At 50.2% G+C, this 18,449-nt stretch overlaps 1 protein-coding gene and 1 long non-coding RNA gene across 2 annotated transcripts in view; one reads left to right on the forward strand and one right to left on the reverse strand.

The window, feature by feature from the left end:
- LOC114064128 overlaps window positions 1–9,278 on the forward strand; it is a 21,978-nt gene extending 12,700 nt beyond the window's left edge. Inside the window, exons 2-3 of the long non-coding RNA XR_003572689.1 lie at window positions 1,011–1,020; window positions 8,395–9,278. This is a non-coding gene — a long non-coding RNA (uncharacterized LOC114064128). The remainder of the gene's footprint in view (window positions 1–1,010; window positions 1,021–8,394) is intronic.
- UAP1L1 (UDP-N-acetylglucosamine pyrophosphorylase 1 like 1) overlaps window positions 1–12,744 on the reverse strand; it is a 17,486-nt gene extending 4,742 nt beyond the window's left edge. Inside the window, exons 1-6 of the mRNA XM_027896894.1 lie at window positions 12,420–12,744; window positions 5,326–5,530; window positions 3,486–3,661; window positions 2,265–2,437; window positions 1,234–1,427; window positions 317–457 (exon numbers count right to left, since the gene is read on the reverse strand). Coding sequence (XP_027752695.1) covers window positions 317–457; window positions 1,234–1,427; window positions 2,265–2,437; window positions 3,486–3,661; window positions 5,326–5,530; window positions 12,420–12,696 — 1,166 coding nt within the window. The 5' untranslated portion in view covers window positions 12,697–12,744. The remainder of the gene's footprint in view (window positions 1–316; window positions 458–1,233; window positions 1,428–2,264; window positions 2,438–3,485; window positions 3,662–5,325; window positions 5,531–12,419) is intronic.
- Between the last annotated feature and the right edge of the window lie 5,705 nt (window positions 12,745–18,449).

An 18,449-nucleotide genomic window follows, 5' to 3' on the forward strand; every position in this document is an offset into this window, starting at 1 on the left:
GGGTGTTTGGATTCCCATTTGCTGTATACATAGCATCTTAACTGTAATATACATAAAATATATTTTTTATATAACTAGCTTGGTTTTTGGGTTCTTCAATTTGCATCATTTTTTTCCTTTGCCCTGGGGGAAGTAGAAAGGGGGGAAGAGAGGTGCTGCTACTGGGGGCGGGGCATTTGGCAAGGAGCCAAGTCCGAACCATCACACCACCCAAAAAAAACCCACATGCTCCCTCAGACAGCCTGTTACAACCTACAGTCATTCAAACAAACATTGAGAAGGGGAGAAGAAAAGTAAAATGATGTCTGCCACTAACTTAGAGAACTGGAACACATCAAACACAAACTTCTCCAGCTTTATCCCGTTCGGTTTTAGTGGTTTTACCAGATTTCCCTCCTTGTCAATGTAGGGCACCTTCTTTATGGCTACATGATGCTTCAGCTGCGGCTCACATTTCCTGCAGAAGGAGAAGAAACAAGTTCATTTACTTCATGCCCGCTTAGGAAAAAAAAGCAATACACTTGTGGGAAGCAGATGTCTTATTACTGCTCTGAGTCATCTCTCAGCTGTTGTGGGTGTTGCTCTCTCCCAAATGATCTCAGTCATATCCAGGAAACACTTCACTGAGCAGAGCAGCCTGGCCTGTGGCTCTCCCTGTACCAGGGACATGACAGAGAAGAGGGTGGACTTTGCTTCAAGCTGAAATTGCAGGCAGAGGTTAAAAAAAAAAAAGGCAACCCAAATTATCCGACTGGGATGACAATGGAGCAGAGCAGATCACTCACCTAGGGATGGATCAGGAGGGTCATACCACTGCTCACTAAATGCCCAGCATCACATCTCCATTCCCCAACACCAAGGCGTTGTGGAGTCTACCCACAACTTCACCCTCTCCCGCAAACTCTGTTGTCCCAAGGGATGGGCAGGGGTGACATTTCCCATTGGAAATCCTTGGTGTGGGGCTGCATCACTGACCACACTGCAGCCTGTACAGCTGCTCACCTCTGCAGGCCCAGGAAGGTATGAACCTCTTCCTTGGGCAGAGCTTTAAGAACATGCTGGGGCTGTGAGAAACTTCTGGCTGCCAGCTCTTTGGAACCATTTGGAAGACAGAAAAGTTGAAAGGCACAGGAGGTACTCATAACTGAAATTACAGAGGAAAAAAACAGGAACACCCAATCTTGGAGGCAATTCTGGGCAGCACAGCTGTCTAGCAGGTCTGCTGGGACTTACTGGGCCACTGTTTCCAGGAAATCAACAGTGAAGAAGTGGTTGCAGATGTTGCCAGCATTGAACATCAGTCCCCCCTCGGGGCGCTGCTGCTGTGCAGTCTCTGGGCTAATCTCGCTGTACTCCACCACCTGGTACACCCCATCCACGCAGCACACCACCCCAACAGGCTCCGTGGGGTAGGCCTTCTCCACCACCTGCAGCCACAGGACAAGGGCTATGACAAGGAGGAAGAAAATCTCAGCACTTTTCCAACTCTTACATACAAACAATCCCACAGGACTCTTGCCTGCTGAACCTCCAACACTTCAGGAGCACAGGCAGGGCAGTTCAAGGGGCACAGAGCAGTCTGGAGGTACACTTTGCCCAACAACTGAGCATAAACCCCAGTACTCACCCACTCAATTGCACTGTTTCTTAGAAGACAAACCAGTTAAAAGCAATCAGCCTACTGGGGGGCACTTTTCTTATCAAGGACTGGGATCTGGCATCAAATGAAAGCTGTTTGCAGCTATTAGCCTTCAGCTCCCTGTTCTCATGAGCAGTGCTAATGACTCAAGTAACATAAACTTCTCCTCAGGCACCTGCTGCTTTAGAATGAAAAAAATCCAGGCTGGTTTGGCTTTCCTCATCTTCCACAGGGAAGCATTAGAAATGCCTCTGTTATACTTAAAGGTGCACTTATAAAACACAACCCAGTCCAATACAGCTTCTAGACTGCCCAAGTGCCTTTGTAGAAAGGGCTGAGCATGGAGGGGAAGCGATTCCAGTCTGTAGTTTCCTGTAGAGATACAGTCCCTGCTCTAATTGGAGTGTATTTTCCACAGTACTGTGGGAAGTGCAGGACACCCACAGGTAGGGATTTGGAATGCAATGCTGGCAACAAACAGCTCTAAATCTGCTCAGAACAAGCCGCTGATGGGCAGAGGGCTGAACATCCCAGGTCACGTCAGCTCCCCCCAGCCAGCAGCTTCCAAGTGTAATGAGAGCCTAACTCCCTGAGGGAAACCAGCCTAGCGTTAGCACTGCTTCACCTTTGCACCGCAGTCTGCCCCTTTGGAAACACAGAAACCTATGAAGACCGGATCTGCCATTTTCACGAGGATATTGTCCACACAATATACATGGACATACTGGATTCCACGCTGCTTCATGTCATCCAAGATCTTATTATCCATCAAAGCACGGTATAAGCCACCATTACCATCTATAATGCAAGAGAAAAGAGAATGCCGTGGCTCATTAGTGACTTTGGGCTGGGTTTTTTTGCAGCTAACAGAGCAAAAGCAGAAAGTCCTGAACAGACTTTCTTGAACAGCAGAGCAGGGAATGCTTTCTAGCCAAGAGTCAGTGTTACCAGATTTTATTTCCAGCTCTGCAAAGCAGTTCAGGTGAGCATGTTTATCTCCTCACCCCAGCTCATCCCACCTGCAAAGTGGGACCATGGGGACCAGCCTCACTGAGCAGCATTACGAGACTCTATGAAGGCTAGTAAGATCCTCAGAGGGAGAACACTAAAAGGCAAAATGTTATGCAGAGGGTGGGAAAAGTCTGCTAAATTTCTCCCGCAGCGCAGGACAAAAGTGTATTTGAAACTCATCTTTGAGAAAGACTAAAATAAATCTTATTCTCTGTTTATCATCTCCCCACAAGTTCCTAGTGCTTTTTTAAAGGCTTGAACTGCAGCTGCACAAAAGACACCTGCATGTTTGTTCATCACAGATCACCCATTTACAGTTCTTCCTTGGATACTGCTGTCAGCTGCAACACCCCATCCCTGCAACACCATCCCAACCAGGCTGCCTTCACCAAGTCTCTTATCATCTCCAGGTTAAGAGGAGAACTTTACAAGGTGAGACACTGCTCTCATTTTGGAAAGAGTTAATCTTCTTGCTGCTTTTTTACCCACTTTCAGCTATTAACCTTGAGCGGAAGCCCAGCTCCTGACATCTTCACCCCAGGGACCTCACACATCTCTGCTGATGCACCTTTTTCCTAACCTGCAGCCACACCACTCCTAACCCTGCCAATACTCCCAGACTGATAAAAAACACGTGCTGTAGGCAAAATCTCCAGCAAGAACTAAACAATGATAGCTACCCTCCTGATTACCAGCCTGAAACATTTAATCCTCCCACACTAACTGGAAGCATTAACCCTAAGCCCCAAAGCCTGTGCCCTGGCTGGCTGATGGCCAGTAGTGACTATCAACACACATGACAGTACTGCAGCATGCAAGAGCGAACAACAGGTACCTGGAGCCATAGCAATTTTCCCCTTCTCCTCCAAGATGGCCTTCCCTTCAAAGGTGACAGCAGGCAGCATTCTCTGTTCAAACATGATCACGTTGGATCTATCCAAGTTGAAGTAGTTGTGTTGTACAAAAAACTCTTCCGTCGGCCCCAGTGTGAACTCACTTGTCATGATGTACCTAGGCAGGAATGGGGCTGGGCAATGAGCAAGAACAGCACAAGTAAAAGACAAAACTATAAATGGAACACAAAAGTGTTCCCCACGAGTGTGAAATGAACACAAAAGTGTTCCCCACGAGTGTGAAATGAGACACTGCAGCATCCTGTGCTGAGCAACTGTGCACGAGAGCTCTCCTTCAGAACTCATCCCACAGGAAGGCTGCACGGGGTCCTGTGCATGATCCTACCTACAGGCTTAGCTCCAGTCAGGACAGGAGAGCCTTGCCCTAAATGTGAGCAACATCTGGATATCTGGATGAGTTGGAAAACAAGGCAAAGGGCAGACAACAGCCTCGTTCACCCTAGATTCAGGCTGATTTTAGGTGCCTTAAGAAACACTGAGCGGTTCAGCCTGCCAGCACCTCTTCAGTGCCAAGGCAAACAGCAGCACTTCCGTATGCTGGCTACATGGTCTGGTTTTCTCTTAAGTTTTTTTTATTTCCTCCTCTCCTTTCAGCTCCTGTCTCTCCCTCCACTATCGTCCTTCACCAGGGGCTAAAAGCCATCTTCATCATCTTCCTGTCGAGCTCTTCAACAACCACTGGCACAGGAATACAGGGTTCTCTGCCAGCATGATAGCGGAATCAATCCCTGGCCCAGGAGAGCCTGGACCTCACAGTCCCCCAGTTTACACCTCTGCAGCACAGCATAGCCTGGGCTCAGGTGTATGGCAGCAGTGAACTGCCTCAACTGCCTCTGCAGCCCTGGCAAAGGAACTGGAAACATTATCAGTAGATGTAGCATCTTGCAAATAATCCATCCTGGCTTCCAGTAGCACCAGGGATGGTGCATTTGCAATTCATGTCCTGCATGCAAGGCTTCAGGAAGAAGCACAATATGGACTCACCTTCCATGAAGAAACAATATATGAATCATCTTTGATTTCCCAATTTGTAAAACAGTGTGGTACCCTGAAGCCCTCATACTCTGCCCAAACCCTGCTCTTTAACTCTGCCCAAACCCTGCCTCAGACCAGACACTGATTCCATAAGGCTCTCACTTCACATAATAGTCTAACAAAGAACACTTAGCAGAAATGATTCCCAGAAACATCCCAGTGCCTTCCTCTCACCCCCACATCCCATAGGGAATTCACATTTTGTACTCTGCCCAGAGCTAGTCTCTTTTGAAAGCCAGGAGCAGCCAGCAGAATTAGTAACTGTGAACAGCAACAGTAGGAGGTGGCCTGAACAAAAAGGTTTTTTGCTGTGGCAGAGATTATGGGCAGAGAGGCTTGGAAAGTGAGCTCTACGTCCTCCATGAAGGAATCTGAGGAAGCAGAAATGGATGAAATTTCTTGTGAAGCATCCAAAACAATCACTGAAAAGTGCTGTTTATAGTGTTGTCGGGGCCTGTGCTCAGAAAACCAGCAAGGTGCAGCAGTCAGGGTCATGGTCAGTGATGCAAGGGCAGCACTTGACCCCTCAGGTTTGCAGACACAGACCTGCCACCTCCCATCCCTGGGCACCTTCCTCCAGCCACTGGCACTGCAAATCCTGTCGACAAAAGCCTCTCCCCTGGCCTGTCTCTGTGCAGCACCCAGCTCAGTGCTCCTAGAAGACAACACAGGCAAGACTGGAATGCAGAAAGCCATGACCAGGAGGTCTGGCTTTGGGTCACCTACCAGGGGATGGCACACTTGCAGTGATGTCTCTGGCCAGCGAGCTGCTCCACTTTGCGGATTCTTTCTGCTTGAATCTGGTACAAGCTCTTGCCACTGGGCAACCCCACGTTGTACATGCCCTTGGGATAGCTCACTCCCAGGCGGGTTCCTTGCCCTCCAGCCAGGAGTAGCACTGCCACCTTGTTCTTCGAGATCTGATACAAGCCTGAACAGAAGAAAGAAGCCCAAGGGAACATAAGAACCTCCGAAGCAACCAACACCACATGCTCTTCTCCTGAGCCTTTCTGCAGAGCTCAAGCAACAGCTAGAAGCTGCCAGTTCAATGTTGTCAGCTCAAAGAGAAATACAACACTGCACACACAAGAGAAAATACATTTCAACTCCTGCATGCAGCAGTTTCCTTACCTGAAGCAGGAGATGGTACAACAGGCAACAGCCATGAGCTGCAGTTTAGGAGATTCAAACTGTACATTAGGATACAAAGTCTTTACTAGGGAGGTGGTGCAGCACTGGAAAAGATATCCAAAGAGGTGGGGGCTGGCCCTTAAAGTTTTCAAGGCTTACTTTGGCAAAGCTGCAGCTGGCCTGGCATACGGTCCTGTTTCAGACGGGGGTTGGGCTAGAGACCTCCAGAGGTCCCTTATCACCAACATTTCTACATCCCAAAGAAGCCAAGTCTCATCATCTTCAGTAAAGCATGGGCATTTATGGAATCTGCCTTAATCAACTCTCTCTACCTGTGCTCCAGCTTAAATAGAAACTGAACACAGCTGCAGTCAGGACTAACAACACAGCCAAGCCTGCAGGAGCCACATCTCCCATAACCTAATTAAAGCCAGTATCATTGCTCATGGCAAACCAAGGAAGTCCAGAACCTAAGGAAGAAGCAGAGAACATAAAAAACATCCAGCTCACTCTTAGACTTTGTTCCCTGCCTTCTCCCAAGCCAATATCACAGTAATGACTGACATCATGACATGAGCAAGATTTTTCCTTAGGCAACACTTTACGTTCTTCTGGGAATGCAAGGAGCGCTGGGCCTGCCCAGGTCAGAAGCCACAGCTCTGCTGCAGTGGCTATCAGGGCCTTGTGCAACTGCACACCAATGAGCTGCCACTGCTCCTGCAGCCCAGGACAGCCCGTGCTTCACCCCAGCATCCAGCAAACACCCCACATCAACCACAGCTGGGGCCAAAACATTCTTGATTTACCTGAAAGACACAGGGACCAAAAAGACTGAATTAGAAGAAAAACAGGATTGGCTTTATGCTTTAAGTAACTGGCTGTTTAAATGAGCAATAGAGGAGAAATACCAATTGCTGCTGTAACAGCATGGTTTGGTTTTAATTCTGTTCAGAAATCTAGTTTTCAGCAATAAAACAAAACTTAAGTTGTCCATGACATTGCAGTAACAATATTCCTGCCACTCACCCACGCTTACAAGTTTCAGTCCCACCACAGCAGTAACACAATGTTTCTGCCCAAACACACCTGTTCCCAAAAAGCTAGTGATGCCCAAGCACACTGAAGGGACCTGGTTCCACATCCTGGCCATGGCTCTGCTGCAGAGCAGCCTCTGGCATCACAGGGCCACAGGAGTGAGGGTTGGAAGGCACCTCTGGGGATCTGCATTCCACCCTCCCCCTCCAAGTGGTATCAGGAGAGCTCTCTAGGGAGAAACCTATGCTGATGGTGGAAGTCTTGGGATTTCAGAGTTTCAGGAGGTCCCTGAATAGCAGGGGAACCTTGAAGATATTTAAACTTACAATGTAAAAGACACAGACGATCTGGGTAAGCTGCATGGCAATGCAAATAAACCAACCAGCACTTCATTCAACAAACCACAAGCAATTAACGCTCCTTCGGGCCTCCACTGAACTGCCCCATGCAAGAGACCCAAAGCACAGAGCAGAGGGTCTTGGGTACTCATGACACCTCGAGTACTCACTCCACTCCTAGCACATGGTTTTCCTGTGTGCTCACCAGGTTGTTTGCCAGTGCAGGGCACCATCATGGGAAAAGGGAAGGGGTCAAGCAGAGGGACACAGGAGCATGGCTCCAAGCTTCCCCATGCCTTCGCTTGGGGCTGTATCCCAGCGGGATGCAGTGCAGAGAATTTACAGAGGAAAAAAATTAATTAAAAAAAAATCTAAAAAGTTGCCCTGTGGGACACTTCCAAACTGTTCTGCCCCATCCCTGGAAGTGTTCGAGGCCAGGATGAACAGGGCCCTGAGACACCTGATCTAGTGTCCATGCCCATGACAGGACAGTTAGAACAAGATGATTTTTAAGGTGCCTTCCAACCCAAACCATTCTGTGATTCTATGAGATGAGCAATTAAAATATTTTTAATTTATTTAATCATTAAAAATAATCCAGAACTGAAATTGCTTAAGTATTTCACACTGATTTAAACCAAAGTTGATTGGGGTCTGAACTCAGCATCTTCTGGTCTCCGTTGCTGCAGCACAGGGGGTGCTACTCTGGGGTGCTACTTTGGGGTGCAATTAAGATTCACCCAACAGTAGAGCAAGTCAGGTTCTCTATCTCTTCCTAGCACTGCAGGGCTCACACCAACAAGCACACTTGGGTTCTGCTGCAATGGACCACATCCCATGGATCTCAAATTAGAGGTTTCTGCAGAGCAAAGACCACAACCAAGGGCATGACTCGTGATGCTCTGGAGTGAACACTGTATTGGGAAAATTGGCAAGGTCCCCACTTTGTCCTGCAGCATCAAGTGGCAGCGATGCTCAGCTATGGCTTGCGGGTGCCACAGCTGGTGTCACCTCACTGAAATGTGGATGTCCCGGGGAGATGGCAGTTCTCCATGCAGTGACAAGAGGATGGGATCTGCCCAAGGGGGATCTAACATCTCACCCCTCTCCCAGAGGGGCCTCTCACTGTGGGGACTGAAACCTCAACCTCAGCAGGATGAACCCAGACCCAATGCAATATTACTGATGACATCAACAGTGTCACTCTTCTTCTCTTGCCACAATCCATCAGGCTGACTGGGCCATCTTCCAGAAAGGAACTGACCATGGGCACATATGAACAACCCAGTAGGGCACTCCTTCCCAGTATTTATGGTGCAACTCTACAACCCAGAGAGTTTTTCTCCAAGTTCTCATCTTAGGTCACCATGAAAACAAATATCCCCAAAATTTGAGTAAGCAGCTCTGCTGTGATTTCCCAAATGTAAAACTACCAATGTTCACAACTAAAATTCATAAGAACTGACTTATCTTACTGTACAATCCTGGAATAAATGAAAAGATATATCCACTTAAAAAAAAACCACCTTATTTTCTGAAGCATATGGAATACAAACAGTTAACCGAACAGAAAAGGGAAGATGTGTTGGCTGCTGAGATACTCACCAATGCTGCAGTCAGTCCTATTCTGCACAGAAAGGAAAAAACAAAAATAGATTTTGCAGGAGGAATAGAGTGGTCTTGCAAGAGTAGACAGAATTCTCTCTTGCTGAATAGGCACATCAGCCCCATTACAAGAGCAGTCAGCAAGAGAAGAAAACTCAAAGTTTTCAATTCTGCAAAGCAGTCAGATAACCAGAATGGTTCATCAAACCCTCTGATGAAATGGGGCTACACCACAGCCCATGGGCAAGGCTTAGATTTCATTAATAAAACACTGACAGAACGTAAAAGTGTCTGTGCTTGATTTATACCATCATCATTAGGGCTGCCTGGAAAACATGATTGCTAAATGTTGGTGTTTAAGATCTGAAAGCAAATCTGACCAGGCTGTTTTATCATCTCATAGACAAGAACAGTGGCATTATTTTTTTAACTATTAAAAAATATCTCAGGTGTTCCCAAGATAAGTTTTGAGTTGTCTGGTTATTTTAACCATCACTTTTCATCACAGAAAAAGGGGGAGAGGGAAGGAGGAGACATCACTTCAGCTGTTAATCTTTGTGGGACACAATGCAGGTGAGAACTCAGACACACGTGGCCAGAGCACAGAGCACTCAGCTCAGGGGTGGCCACGACCTCACAGCCCCAAGCTGACCCAGCCATGCAGCCTCGGGGACGCTGTGTAGAAGGTCAGGACATCTCATCTGCTGCCATCCTGCTCAATACCACAAGCAGCTCACTGCAAACAAGGGTCTTTCAGAACTACATCCTCTCAGTGACCCATGATCCTCCAAAGCCTGTGCCCATGACACCAGCTCCACCAGGAAATGCCATACAGGGGCACAGGGACGCTGCTGGGGACAAGGCTAATCTGGGGGGACATGCAGCAACACCCAGATTCAGCAGCATAAAGTCTTGCTCCTGACTGCCATCCTCCAGGAAATAAAACCGAGGGCAGGTAGCCTCTCCAGATTAAACTGGATCATAAAAACAAACCAAACAGGAAACAGAAACTCTGTGTGTACCCCTTCTGGTGGAAATTCAGGCTGCCTGCAGGGCTGAGGTGGCCTGGAGCCATCGGACTTCATGGGCACAGTGGCAGGGTCTTAAACACACCAGACCTGGGCTCCTGCAAGCAGGTGGCCTGGCCTTCCCTTCCTTTCTGTGCTGCAGCCAGCAGCAGAAGGCAGACATACCAGATCCTCACTAGTGTGGCAGGGTGGAAGTCAAATGACCCAGTCTGGTAAAACTATTAATTTAACCTCACAGCCCTGACCCAAGCCCCATCTACCTCTAGGGCTAAGGGGGTTTCTTCCTCCTCACCATGACACCCCCAAACAGCCCTGCTGAGATGGACTTCGGGGTATGGATGGATGAGAAGCTCAACATGTCCCAGCCACGTGCACTGGCATCCCAGAAACCCTCCGTGTCTTGGGCTCATCCAACAGTGTGGGGAGCAAGTGAGGGAGTGATTCGGTCCCTCTGTCCTGCTCAGGTGAGACTCCACCTGCAGTGCTGCCTCCAACCCTGGGGGCACCAAGACAAGGGAGGTGTGGAGCAGATGGAACAAGTCCAGAGGAGGTCAAAGAGATGTTCTGGTAGCTGGAGCCCCTCTGCTCTGGAGCCAGGCTGGGAGAGCTGGGGGGGTTCACCTGGAGAAGAGAAGGCTCCAAGGACACCTGAGAGCCCCTTCCAGGGCCTAAAGGGGCTTCAAGAGAGCTGGAGAGGGACTGGGGACAAGGGACTGGAGGACAAGGGGGAATGGCTTCACACTGCCAGAGGGCAGGGTTAGATTAGATATTACAAAGAAATTCTTCCCTGTGAGGGTGGGGGGCCCTGGCACAGGTTACCCAGAGCAGCTGCAGCTGCCCCACCCCTGGAAGTGTCCAAGGCCAGGTTGGATGGGCCTTGGAGCAACCTGGGATAAGTGGAAGGTGTCCCTGCCTGTGGCAGGGGGTTGGAATGACAAGAGCTTTAAAGTCCATACCAACCCAAACCATTGTGTGATTCACTGTTTCAGCTGATCTTCCCTCCACCACCACTCAGCCCTGAACGTGGAGTTTGACACGGCAGAAAATCTATTCTACCCTGTGACCATGATGCTCCTATTTCTGTTTCTGATCAGAAATTTTGACTCCCCTGCCCACACATCCCCACCTCTTTGCTGGTAAGGTTGGGTCAAGGCTGTGCAGCCACCTGCCAAAATTTAGTCAAGTATCTCTGCAACCACAGCTGGTTTTTTCTGGCTGTATTTTTATTATGATTTTTTTTAATAGTGGTGTTATATTTTATAAAGAAGGTGCAAGACACATATGGCTCTTTGTAAATAACTAAAATAGAGTGTGCACTTAGAAAAAAGCAGAGGACATCCATGTACGACCTGCGTGCTGTGGGGGAAGCACATTCCCCCCATCCAGACACGGTCTCCCCCATCACTCCCAGCTTTCACACACCCACACAATGACTAGGGAAAGCCACCTGCATCTACCAGGCTCCAAAACCCATGGATAATGGGGCTTTCCTGGGCTTCTTTCACACTCTCCATCCACTCTGCTCTCAGATCCCATCACCCTCCTGCCACTCATGGCTCTGTGTGGATCAGGAACAGTACCAACCTGAGACTGGTCTCTGCACCTGTCAGTGTGCTAGGAGCTCACCCCGAGGCAGCAACTCAGCTCAGCAGCAATGAAAACCCTCCCCAGGGGCTTACAAAGTCATAGAATGGTTTGGGTTGGAATGTACTTTAAAACTCATATTGTTCAAACCCCCGCCACAGGCAGGGACACCTTCCACTTATCCCAGGTTGCTCCAAGGCCCATCCAACCTGGCCTTGGACACTTACAGGGGTGGGGCAGCTACAGCTGCTCTGGGCAACCTGTGCCAGGGCCTCCCCACTCTCACAGGGAAGAATTTCTTTGTAATATCTAATCTAACCCTGCCCTCTGGCAGTGTGAAGCCATTCCCCCTTGTCCTGCCCCTCCAGTCCCTTGTCCCAAGTCCCTCTCCAGCTCTCTTGAAGCCCCTTTGAGTGCTTTAGTACTACATATTTTTCATGACAGGTACCCCCAATGCCCTCTAAACAATACCATGAAGTACCATGTCCACTTGTTTTTTGAACAGTTCCAGGGATAGTGACACCATGACTGCCCTGGGCAGCCTGTGCCAATGCCTGACCTCCTTTTCTGTGAAGAAATTTTCCCCAGTATTCAGCCTGAACCTTCCCTCGGCACAACTTGAGGCCGTTCCCTCTTGTGCCATCCTTTGTTAGCTGGGAGGAGAAACAGCACTCCCCACCCTGCCTACAAGTGCCACTCAGGGAGTTGTAGAGAGCTTCACCAGCCCCCGCCAGGCACGGCCTTAGTACTTGCCTCGGCCCCCTGCGTTTCACAGCGCAGAGTGAAATCTCGGTGTCTCAGCCCAAGTGCCGCCGGCCGAGGAGCATCGGCTGCCGGCGCTCAGGGCCGGGGTGCAGCCGTGACCCAGCTCTCCGCCTCCCTGCCCGCCTCGCCGTCCCTGTGGCTCCCACCTGCCCCCGCCGCCGGACACCGCCCTCCGGCAGCACGGGGCGGACTGCCCGGAGCCCCGCGGTGCCTCCGCAGAAGGCGGCTCCTGCCCGGGGACCCCGCCAGCCACCGCCCCGGCCGGGCCGGGCCTCGGTGCTTCGGACACCGCCGGCCCGGGACGGAGGGACAGGCGGCCCCGCGCCTCGCTCACCTTCCGCCTCCCAGCGCTGCAGGGCGGCGGGGCCGCTGCGGCGAGCGCTGCCCAGAAGCTCGGCGAGGAGTGGCTCCATCCGGCCGTCCAGGCGCTCGGATGGGCCGCGCTGGCGGGCCCCGGCCGCCGCCGCCAGCCGGCAGTGCTCGCCCAGCCCGGGCGGCAGCGCCGCCAGCAGCGCTCTGCGCTGCTCGGGACCCAGCTCGGCCCAGAACCGCAGGAGGTGGCCCTGCCCGCATCGCTCCAGCCGCGCCCGCACCTCCTCGGGCGGCTCCATGGCGCAGGAAGGCCGCTGTGGCCGGCTCTGGACCCAGCGGGAGCGGGCGGAGCCAGAGGTGCCGTCCCACCCCCGGAGCCCCCTCCCCGCCGCTCCCGGGAGCGGGACTGGTCGGGGCTGTAGCGCGATCCCCGCCTGTTCTCGGAGCCGCCGGGACCTTCCCGAGCTCGGCCCCCGGGGTCCGCAGGATTTGACGCCCCCGGCCCCGCGGGCTCCGGCCAACGCAGCGCTTCCCCCGCGGCCAGATCCCTGCTCCGCAGCGGCCGTCATTCTGCGGCTGCCCTGGGATGTGTCTGCCGGGACCCCCAGCCTCTGGTGCTGGGACCTCGGTACCAGAGGGGTCTCACGCCCCGTCGTACACCCGCACTTGGAAACGCATCATGAAATCTCGGAGTTCTCTCAACGCAGCAGGAGCTGGGTGGGCCCGGCTGTACACCAGCCATGATGCAGAGTCAGGCGCCCAGCTCAAATCCAGCTCCCCATTGTTGAAATAATGTACCAATGAGATAGATAAAAGTTAAAAAGGCATTGAATCACCGAAGTATAGTACGGGACAAATAAAGGAATTTATGAAAGATGAGTGAATAACCAAACCAGCAGTAGCCAAGAGCCACAACCCAAAAATTGAAGAGCAAGAGAACCACACTCTAAATCAAACTAAAAAGCCAAAGAACAACTTTGTATGAACTGAGTGCTCATTAGCATAGTAAAATTCTTGTCCATAAATTGCGATTGGCCCTTATTTACAGAAGCCCCTTCCCCATAGATCGTGAACAATAAAACACGTGTGCAAGGTATCTTTAGACAGAAACAAGAGATTGAAAAGACAATTATTAGAGTTTTAGATCATTGCCTGTAGGGAAATGCTGATTTCTGTTGATTCCAGTGTATAAAAATGGGCACATGGCATGCTTAAAGTGTGCCAGCTTTGTGGATTCACCACCCAGCCCCCATCTCTGTGTAGGTATGAAATAAAATCGATTACCTTGACTCTATGTGTAGATCAGCTTCTTGCACATAGAATGGAAGAACCCAGTTTTGGGACAACAGAGAGAGCACTGGCAGCAGTGAAGTAACCAGATACAACAACCCAAAGGCCAGGGCTAGGCCACTCACAGGATTGGAAGGCACAGGGTGAGGGAGTCCCCTCTGCAGCCCATGCTGGGGTCACAGGCTACTGAGAGGGGGGGACTGTGCAGTGCGCTTCACTCCTGCCTTCAAACCCCACCCAGTGTATACAGTCCACTCCTGCTGCTGGGCAGCCTGGCACTAACCTCTTGTCTCAGCCACCAGCCACCAGTCTGTCTCTGTGGCATCCTGTACACAGTCAGCACAGCTGGGCAGAAGGAGACAAGAAGACAGACAGGAGCTCAGGCACAGCCACCTCCCTGCGTGTGAATGGAATCAGGAGAGCTGGACTCCATCTGGATGTGACCATCAAGTCAGAAAGAACCCCTGAGAGTTGTCAAAGCTTTTGTTTCATGCTCTATTTCCTATTTTATGTGACTTGACAAGCTCCTGCTTTGAAGAACTTTGGGGTTTTGAAACCTCCTTGTTCTGCTCCCCTTTATACAAAATCTCTCCCTGTCATGGTTGTATTCCTTGCCTGCCCAGTGTGTGGATGGGTGCAGGTCCTTTCAAGTACCTGGTGCCTGCATAATCACCAACCTTTATTCATCAGAAAAGGCTCTGTCAGATACCACTTGTAAATCAAGCCCTGCCATTTCCTGCAGAACTCGCTTCCGTGCCTCAAAGGAATCCCAGCTCAGAGCCATGGGATCTCATACCCGTGGGATCCTAGAAGAAGCACAGAAAATCTTGCTGCTTCTGGTGAATATGCTTCCACCCTTCAAATCAGCCATCCACCAGAACAGGTTTGTCTGGCTGCGGAGTGTCCCCTCGACTGGTTCCACAACCCATGGCAGTGTATGTGTAGATATTTTCTTCTGCAAAACAATAAAAATGATAACAGGTTGGATCAGTTACACCAGGCAGGAAAACCTGAGCGAGCAGGACGGAGGGATGCTTGGGCCAAGCAAAACAAAAACATGCAGGTAGAACAGGAAATTCAGCAGGGAGAAAAGCTCCATCACCCTGACATCAAAGAGAGTGCATAGCACTCTGTCGGGGTGAGGTATCCCAGCAGGAGAGAGGCAGAGCTTCTTGTGTTTAGGGCCTTGCTCCAGGCTTCAACACATATGTACTCTCCAGTGCATTCCCCAAAGAAATATGGTTTTACAATCATTCCCCGAATAAGATGACAGACGGGAATTTCTGGCTGTGATACAGCTGTGACTGCTGTTGTCCTTCATTGATCCTGGTTTTATCATCATCAGGAGAGTGAAATTTATGATAAGATAAACCAGTTGCTAGATGGATTCCAATCAGAAACCCTACAGTATCTATCATACTTCCATTTAAGCCCCAGATAGTTTCCTGTATTTAAAACAGCTGTGCTAAGATCCCAGGAGGGGTGAGATAGTGAAATAGGACACAGTGACTACCATTTCCTGCTAACACCCGTTCTTGCTCTGTGAACCCAGGCGAGCAAAAAACCCACCACCCCCACAGACAGCTTATTTCAGCTTCTCACCAACTGCCCTTCTACCAGCCCTTGTGACAGCCTGTGAGTCACCAAACATCTACCAGACTTCCTGCTTTTTGGCCTTCTGGGAGAAAAAAACAGTTTGGAGGAGAGAAAAGTCACTTCATGGCAAGTGCCTGGCCCCCACCAAAGAAAACACAGCATGTCTCCAAGAGGCCCTATTGCAACAAGATGGAAAACACAATGTCATTGCAGTGATGAAGAGATCAAAGACGATATCCCTACCCAAAAGGAAACCTCTCCAACCATACTCTCCTCACTATTTTTAGCCTTTTCCCAGAGGTTTATCTGGGCCAGATACATTTCTGGGTTGACACTTTGGTACCCCACTGAAAGTAATTCCCTGCACCCGCCAGCTTTGGGACTTAATGAATTTTTCAGTGATGGGACATACCAGGACTTGGTCTGAACTGTTGTGGACACAGCTCCTGGTCTGGTTTCAACCAAGCTCTGACTAACCATTCCTGGGTACAGTTTGGCGACCTGCACTGGCGGGGGACAAACCCACTCTCGATGCAGCATTGTCTGGGCTGGCAGCGGTGCCAGCTGTTCCATGTGCCAGGCAACAATATGCACACACTGAGCCCACAGATCTGTGGCTGGTTCCCCACCAGACCTTGCTCTCCCCAGAAAGAGCAGTGGAGGTTCACAGCATCTGTTTGGACATGGTCACCAGGAGACAACCTCATGGCTCTAAGTCACCATGTGTTCTCTGCATAATCAAGATTTACATGGGAACACCTACAGGCCACTGAAGACAGCACGAGGCTCAAGCTACTGCCACAGTCACCCATCAGCACCCACTGATGGTTCATGCCATTTAGGAAGGTGCCCCATCACCAGCATGCCGTTCCTCCAGTGATCTGCTGGGGTTTGGTGCAAATTCTGTGACCTCTCTTCACAGAGGTGGCAATGCTGGTTGGTAGGACATGCTGACCTGCCACCAGCCTCCCAGGGGACATCAGGTGCCCTCTCCAGAGAGGGGCAGTGATATGTTTGGTGTCAATGCACCAAACCCATGCATGTCATTGCTGATGCCCATAGGACAGCAGAGACGGAGGGCTAGGCCAGGTCTGAATGGCAGCTGGCACTTCCCAGTAGCTTGGAGGAAGGAGAACTGAATAACTATGCTTTTTATATTTAAGAAAACAAGGAAGTCTCTGTCCATCAGAGGTCTGGGTTGGCCCCAAGATAAAGTGAGAGAAAATACCCTGCTGCCCACCCCCGCCATAAAAAAAACAGATCGCAAGAAGTCTTTTCCAAGAATATTCAAAATCTCTCTAACCTCAGCCACTCTACACACTGAGGATGAAAACATCAGCCTGTCTCAAGGCAGCTTCTTGAGGGCACTTTGGTATGAAAAACGCAGTAAGAGCAGAGCTGCCCTCTAGGCAGTTGTGTCCCAGCTCCTTGTGCTGGAGCAGGAAGCTCCACACGGACAGCAAGAGTATTTTGGCTGAAACAGCAGATATAGTCAATGCCAGGAACTGTTTCTGATATCTCTGGATCACTTTCCTGGTGGGATACACTGGTTAGGCAGGGAAATTGGACACAAAACATTATGATCACTCTGAATTCCTTCTGTTATTCCTGGCTGCTCCTGCAAGACCAGAACGGGAGGAGGAACCCAGAGAAAACCCCTTTTGTTTGCAGATCTAGCCTTTGCTGATCAAAACAGCCCATGTGCTGATGCTACCAGAGCTGGGCAGCACCACACTGACTGCCTAGTTTCTGGAATAGGAAGGGGAGGGATGCAGCACTGGTTCCTTCTCCTTGTATCCTGCGCAGGTGTGAACTTGTTTAGTCAAATACAGCTAAGCCAAGCAGAGATCTCAAACAGGTACAACAGGTCCAGGAAATTTATGAAAAGAAATGAGTTAAAGAAAAGCAGTCTGTGAAGAGTTCAGCCACAGCACAGAGACCAGCTGGAGCAGGACACACTGTCTGATGGAGAGGTTTTGCAGAGGAGGCAGCATCTTGCACTAGGATGCTGCATCTTGAACATACCACTGCATCTAACAGATGGAGCAAATTTCCCTATAAAGTAGAGAAACTCTTTCTCCTACCAACTCCAGTACATAAGTTTATAAAATATAAGACCCAAATCCTGTTTCTCTTACATTTGTCAATACTGAAGGGTTTTTTTTCCCCCTTTATTCTTGTCTGTGGCTCCTTTAAGCCCCTATCCCAGCTCCTGCTGGTTGATGGCCACTGGTGCCTCACCAGCCACAGCACTGGGATGATGAGACTCAATTCCTTCTGTCAGCACTCACTTCCCCCATGTACCAGGCAAGGGCAACACCATGCTGGTGCTTCACATCCCTCTTCTATAAGGATGCTGCATTGACTGACACTTCTGGGGTGTGTGAGAGAATGGTGATGAGGGTGAATGCCACAGTTGGGCATTTTTTTTTACATTGGCTTAGAAGTCTCTAGGATTTGTGCTAGTTTTGGCAGGGTAGAGTTATGGGGATAGGTTTTGGATTTGTGCTGAAAATGGTGCTGATAATACAGAGATGTTTTTTTGTTGCTGACTGGTGTTTGCATAGAGCCAAGGTCTTTTCTGCTTCCCATCTGAACCCACCAGTGTAGGGGCTGTGGGTGCATAAGCAATTGGGAGTGTACACAGCTTGGACAGCTGACCCAAGGGATATTCTGGACCATATGGCATCACATTCATTGTATAAACCGGGGGGGGAGAAAGAGGAAGGGTCTGGGGTTTGTCTGCCCCAGTAACTGTTAAACAGGATGGAGTCCTGCTTTCCTGGGAAGGTTGCACACCTGCCTGCCCATGGGAAACAGTGAATGAATTCCTAGTTTTCCTTTGTGTGTGTGTGTGGGTGGGTGGGTGGGGGGGGGGGGGCTTTTGTTTTCCCCATTAAAGTGTCTTCATCTCAACCCATGATTTTCCCACTTTTACCCTTCCCTTCTCTCCCCCATACCACCAGGAGTGAGCGAGGCTGTGTGGTGCTTAGTTGCTGGCTGGGGTTAAACTACGACAGGTCTCTTCTTGAGACCTCTTCAGGTCTCTGCTTGAAAAGAAACCAGGATTTGTGCCTGGATGGATGGATGGACACCAACCAGAGCGGCTCTTCTCGGGGTGCAGGGTCCCGGGTAACCGAGGCATGGAGGAATAAACATCTCCCTG

The sequence above is a fragment of the Empidonax traillii genome, unplaced genomic scaffold, assembly GCF_003031625.1.
Source record: "Empidonax traillii isolate 1590-97213 ecotype Southwest subspecies unplaced genomic scaffold, ASM303162v1 scaffold520:size1094406, whole genome shotgun sequence".
NCBI lineage: Eukaryota > Metazoa > Chordata > Aves > Passeriformes > Tyrannidae > Empidonax > Empidonax traillii.